Source organism: Ranitomeya imitator, chromosome 1, assembly GCF_032444005.1.
Source record: "Ranitomeya imitator isolate aRanImi1 chromosome 1, aRanImi1.pri, whole genome shotgun sequence".
Taxonomy (NCBI): domain Eukaryota; kingdom Metazoa; phylum Chordata; class Amphibia; order Anura; family Dendrobatidae; genus Ranitomeya; species Ranitomeya imitator.
In genome coordinates, this window is record NC_091282.1 from 701,055,980 (window position 1) to 701,059,665 (window position 3,686).

The window sequence follows — 3,686 nt, forward strand, 5'->3', positions numbered from 1 at the left end:
AATGATGTATACTCAACAGAGCACAGCTCTTGGGCGATGCCATCATTTACCGACCGACCCTTTGGATACGACAAATGTTGAATCAACCGAAATTTATTCGGCTCTTTCTTAGGCACTAACCCCAAAGGGGAAACCACCATACCCTCCGTCGGCAGGTTCAAAAACGGCCCCGACATCCTTCCCAACTCCACTTCTTTCTTGAGTTTAACATCAACAACCTCGGCATGCAACATTGCCGACCGCAAATTCTTAATCATAAAAGGAACCTCGTGACTTGGGGGAGGAATCCTAAAACCATCCGCAAAACCATTAAAAATAATACCTGCCTTCACCTGATCGGGGTACCTATTTAGAAAGGGGGCCATCTCGTGAAGCCTCACCGGGCTCTCCCCCTTGACCGGCACCCAAAGCTGGCTTTCCTTTTCCCTTCCTGAAACACTTTGAAGCCCCGTGTGAACTTCCATTACAGTGGGAACACACATGCTTAAATTTACAGGTGTTACCGTATTTACACTGACCGTCATTAAACTGCCAGCAGGTCCCAGACTTCTCCTTTGCTCCCTGTGCACCCTGACTACTGCTTCCGTGTCCCGTCTGCTGGCTGCCACCACCCCCGGACCCATGAAAGGACTGCCCATGTCTAGCTGGGGCCATAACCTTCAGCCAAAGGCCTATATCCTTCTGGTCCCACCTAATTTCCGGCCTTACCGCCTTTCGCTGCCTGAACTGCTCATCATACCGCAGCCACGTCTGACCGCCATATGTACGATGCGCCTCCCCAATCGAGTCTAAATAGCAAAACAAACCCGAGCAATTCTCGGGCGCCTTCTCCCCCACTACGCTCGCCAATATTGCAAATGCCTGCAACCAATTCACAAATGTCTGCGGAATTAGCCGCCACCTCCGCTTTTCTTCCTCCTCCTTTTTGCTATTGTCTTTTTTCCCTTTATCAAAGTTAAACTTCTCCAACGGAAGCAGGGAAAAAATTTCCACGTACTCGTCTCTCCAAATCTTCTCCTTCACCTCCTTTTTTAAATGCGCTCCCAACGGCCCTTCAAGGCACACATAAACTTCCCCTTTCGCTCTGTCATCTAATTTGACCATATCGCCTTTTTCCTTCTCTGTCTGAACCGAAACCGATACACCTGACGATGCAACCTCCAATACCAGACCAGGGCTTACCAACCCACTCCCCGACGGGGGTTCCACCCCTCGCCCAGACAACCACGCCTCGTGTGGTGGATTGCAGAACGTTGTAGAGTTCTCCGGCCTGCGACTCCTCTTCCATTTCGATAATCTGTTCTGCAAGGATTCTTCTGACAACTTATACATTGTGTATGGTATGTATTTGGGGTCGCAAGTGCGTTTTCATTTTCCCCTAAATGTTTATACAGGGCAACTAAAGATAATTTCCTGCTATCATTGCTGTGGAGGGATGGAGTGAGGGCTTGTCTGCTATCTGTGTAGATATACTTTTACACGGGCTGATATTTTAGGGGGTCTTTTCTGTAATGCATGGTAACGTAATTGAATTTTTTTTTTATTTATTTAATTTATCTTCTTTTTCTTTTATGTGTTTCAGTGTGCAGCATCATGAACAATGCGCAGTGTGCTGTTGTGTTTGCTGCATTGCTGGTTGAGGAAGCTCGGCGTCAAGATGAGGCCCGGATGCAAGAGAGGCGTTCTAAACGAAAGCGTCGCATGTGGACCAGAGATTGGCTGCAGAAGAGGTCTGATTTGTCCCACATGCAACTTGTAAGAGAGCTTCAGGATAACAATCCTCATGATTTCCGCAACTATCTGCGGATGTCTGAGGAATCCTTCAAACATTTACTGGAAAGAATTACTCCACTGATTCAACGGAAGGATACAGTGATGCGTGCTGCCATCCCGGCCGATGAAAGATTGGCAGTCACGCTGCGATTCCTGGCCACCGGGCGCTCGCTGCAAGACTTGCATTTTTCTTCAGCCATATCAAGGACCCTGCTCAGCGTTCTAATTCCAGAGACATGTGATGCGATTTTCCACAGTCTACGTAGCTACATGCAGTTTCCCAACACGGAGGAGGAATGGAAAAAGATTGCCTCCGATTTTGAGCAGCTTTGGCAGTTCCCAAACTGTGGTGGGGCTTTGGACGGGAAACATGTCCGGATCACTCAACCACCGAACAGCGGATCCTACTTCTTTAATTATAAGGGCTATTTCAGCATCATCCTGATGGCCCTTGTTAACGCGAATTATGAATTTATAAATGTAGATGTTGGCATGAATGGAAGGGTTTCCGATGGTGGCGTTTTAGAGCACACACTCTTTGGAGAGCTTTTGAACAACTATGACCTTCACTTGCCTCCCAACTCCGAGACTAGAGGCAACCTTAATTTTGTTTTTGTCGGTGATGAGGCCTTCCCGCTTCATCCCAATCTTATCAAACCGTTCCCCCAAAAAAATCTAACAGAGGAAAGAAGAATTTTCAATTACCGTTTGTCAAGGGCACGTCGGGTTGTAGAAAATGCCTTCGGTATCATGGCCAATCGCTTCAGAGTTTTCCACACGCCTATTAACATGAAGCTTGAATCAATAGACTCTGTTGTTTTGGCTTGTTGTGTGCTTCACAACTTCCTTCGCCGTCGCGATGCTTTGGCGTATAGTCCTCCTGGATTCATGGACTCTGTGGGCCTATTAAATGGGGAAGTGCAGCTCGGTGAATGGCGCGCAAATGATCCCGCAATTGCAGGCCTTCAACCATTGTTACCTGGCCGAAACACCCACGATGCGAAGACCTGCCGAGACAACTACTGCCAATATTTTAACGGTCCTGGTGCTGTTACTTGGCAGGATCAGAACTTATAGTGGGCTACTACTGACATTTATACACTGTTGCACTGATCTGTCTAATAAACTGTTTGTTTTACTTTGAAAAAGCTTTGTTTCTCATTCTTTCTGGAGTAAGGGCCCGTATATACATACATGTATTCCTATGTCTACTGATACATCCATATACATCAACATTGAAATCTACACAGATACCTACATATACAAATACATACTCACATACATACAAATCTAAACACCTACCTAAACATTAACCCCTTCGTGTCCCAGCCTATTTTTACCTTAAAGACCTTGCCGTTTTTTGCAATTCTGACCAGTGTCCCATTATGAGGTAATAACTCTGGAACGCTTCAACGGATCCTAGCGGTTCTGATTTTGTTTTTTCGTGACATATTGGGCTTCATGTTAGTGGTAAATTTAGGTCAATAAATTTTGCGTTTATGTGTGATAAAAATGAAAATTTTTAAAAAATTTCGATAAATTTCTCAATTTTCACATTTTGAATTTTTATTTTGTTAAACCAGAGAGTTATGTGACACAAAATAAATAACATTTCCCACACGTCAACTTTACATCAGCACAATTTTGGAAACAATTTTTTTTGTGTTGCTAGGAACATATAAGGGTTCAAATTTGACCAGCGATTACTCATTTTTAGAATGAAATTTACAAAACCAATTTTTTTAGGGACCACCTCAGATTTGAAGTCAGTTTGAGGGGTCTATATGGCTGAAATACCCAAAAGTGACACCATTCTAAAAAATGCACCCCCCCAGGCTAAACTACCACTCCCCCTGACACTGCAGATCGGGTGTAATGGGAGTTAACCCTTTCACCCGATCTAAATGGACGCG

At 45.0% G+C, this 3,686-nt stretch overlaps 1 protein-coding gene across 1 annotated transcript; it reads left to right on the plus strand.

The window, feature by feature from the left end:
• The first annotated feature begins 1,668 nt into the window (after nucleotides 1-1,668).
• LOC138658046 (uncharacterized) lies at nucleotides 1,669-2,850 on the plus strand. The gene has a single exon (XM_069745619.1). It carries the CDS (start codon nucleotides 1,669-1,671, stop codon nucleotides 2,848-2,850), a length of 1,182 nt encoding a protein of 393 aa, XP_069601720.1.
• The last annotated feature ends 836 nt before the right edge of the window (nucleotides 2,851-3,686 follow it).